At 32.2% G+C, this 2,223-nt stretch overlaps 1 protein-coding gene across 3 annotated transcripts in view; it reads right to left on the bottom strand.

Moving 5' to 3' along the window:
- The window catches only part of LOC106467011 (SUN domain-containing protein 2-like), a 91,001-nt gene that overhangs the window by 70,852 nt on the left and 17,926 nt on the right, over positions 1 to 2,223 (bottom strand). The window contains exon 1 of one of the 3 annotated variants that reach the window (XM_022395103.1): positions 1,770 to 1,911. The exons of the other annotated variants lie outside the window; for them this stretch is intronic. Within the exon in view, the coding sequence (XP_022250811.1) occupies positions 1,770 to 1,780 (11 nt within the window). The 5' untranslated portion in view covers positions 1,781 to 1,911. Of the gene's footprint in view, positions 1 to 1,769; positions 1,912 to 2,223 lie in introns of those variants that run through there. 3 annotated transcript variants of the gene reach the window in all.

The following is a 2,223-nucleotide window of genomic DNA, read 5'->3' as shown; positions in this document are numbered from 1 at the left end:
GGCCCGATTTTAACGAAACTTGTTTTATTCGATTTCTATTCTCAATTCATTATAAATATGGCGCTATTGGGCGCCGTTTTATCTATATTTAATTACAGACAAGCAAACAAACAAACAATCTCAGAGTTTTAGTAGTATATATAGATTTGTCCATAAAATTGCCTGTAAAGTTCTTGTTATTGTGAATACATCTATTTACGCAAAAACAGATTATTCTATGATTTATTAAGCCACAATTTAATATGCTTCAGTATACCTATCTCCCAAAGAAATCTCAAGTTAATACTGAGTTGTGTCTATCTCTCTAAAGTATATATGTTGTACTTCATACCCCTTACCCTGGCTTGAATATCATTCTCTCTTTTAAGATGTACTGTATCCTGAGGATTATATTGAATAAGATAGATGGGAAGGTGACATAAGCATTCGTAAAAATATCAATTAAATAAGGATAATTTCTACATTTGTACGGTTAACTACACTATCGAAGGTTTGCTACGATTAAAAAATCGCCTTGATTTAAACGGAAACACACATTTAGTAATCTTAATCATTCGAAAATTTTCCCTCAATGAAACACGACGTCTTAATGTTCTTTTGAAAAGTATAATAGAAATTTTACTATCAAGCTTTCTGTGACAAAATAAAAACTTGGGTCAAAAAGTTCACAAAACTGTCAAATCTAAAAAATTAAACATACTCTCCAAAATAAAATATAAGAAACATTTATTTGATGTGTGAAACTTTAAGAGAGAGTATTCAGCTATATAACTGTATTTTAATCTCAAGCTCTGGCTACTTTATTTTCTCACTAATCCCCCCCCCCCCCATGTTCCAATATGCTAAAAGGGTACGTCAGCTAGTTACCTTTATTTGTGAAAGTAATTGGGTCAGCTTGCACACGTAACACGCATTTTTTTATCTAGAGGCAAAATAAATAAGTCTTTAACTTGATGAAATATAAGAGTGCCTCTTTCTGAATTTGTTAAACATTTTGATAATGAAGAAAACTTGTTCTTGACTGAAACAAATATGCACTGAAATAAACAATGAGATGTTGTTGACTAGATGCCTATATCAGTATATCAGTTCCAAATTACAAACAGCTAGGGTAAATAGCTTTTTTGAAGATTTTCGCGAATATTTAAAACAGTCAACCACCCAATAGTGTTTGCAGCTCTGAAAAACGTAGTTACGAGAAAATTATTCTCTTGTCGGACCTAAAGCCAAAAACATAAATAAAGTGTACGAGTCTAACTTTTCACCCACTAATACGTTCGGTTTATAAATTATAGTGGGTAGTATCACAATATATCTAATACTATCTGATTTTTAATGCACATGAAAGACATAAGGACCCCCTTGGGGGAGACGTAAGGGAGGGTCAGATCCGAACACCAACACCTAAGTGTACCTGCCAGGTTTAACAGTTTAGCGGCTTGACAGACACACACACACACACACACAGAATTTTCAAGAAATTCCGATTCAGATAAACATTGAAAATATGTAACAAACAAAACTATATTAACGGTAACTGGTGGAGTTGTCCATACATGTGTAGTGAAATAAATAAACCATTTAGTGAAACATACAAATCTTTGTTCTTGAACATAAAATTATCAACATTTTGTATAGTAGTGACAGTAAAATCCGTGATAAAAGCTTGCATAAAAGAAAAATAAACGATGCTTGCTTCATACACTATAATTAGATTATATTTGGTTAACAAATATACAGCATTACTTTAGTATACTAGTACTACTTACCCCATGTTCATCTTGATTATTTATAACGCTCCCGCGGGTTGAAGCATGCAACGTTAAGCTTCTTTTGAAATTTGCCGCTGTTAGCCAATAATAAAAAAACGTACAAGTTCCAACCGAGACGTAGAAGTTCTTCTCGCAGATTTTACAAATTATTTATCAAACCACAAACATTATTGAACAAAAGCCTGAATGAAAACATCAGAACTGCAAAAGTTCATACTATAACAGCCTTACACCATTCAAAACCGCACCTGCAACGGCATCTAGTGGTATATATTGATCTTTCAAAGAAATATAGAATAGTTAAATTTTTGTAGTGACAATACAGACAGCGATGATAAAGTATTAAACTATCATATATATATTAGACTTTTGGAAATAAATCACCTTTATAAACTATGTTAGTAATTTATTTTCTTGAAGCTACTGTGAGTCGAGCAGCGATTTAAATGTG

The sequence above is a fragment of the Limulus polyphemus genome, unplaced genomic scaffold (genome assembly GCF_000517525.1).
Source record: "Limulus polyphemus unplaced genomic scaffold, Limulus_polyphemus-2.1.2 Scaffold2460, whole genome shotgun sequence".
NCBI lineage: Eukaryota > Metazoa > Arthropoda > Merostomata > Xiphosura > Limulidae > Limulus > Limulus polyphemus.
The sequence above is the reverse complement of the archived record's forward strand: the minus strand, read 5'-3'. Positions and strand labels throughout refer to the sequence as shown.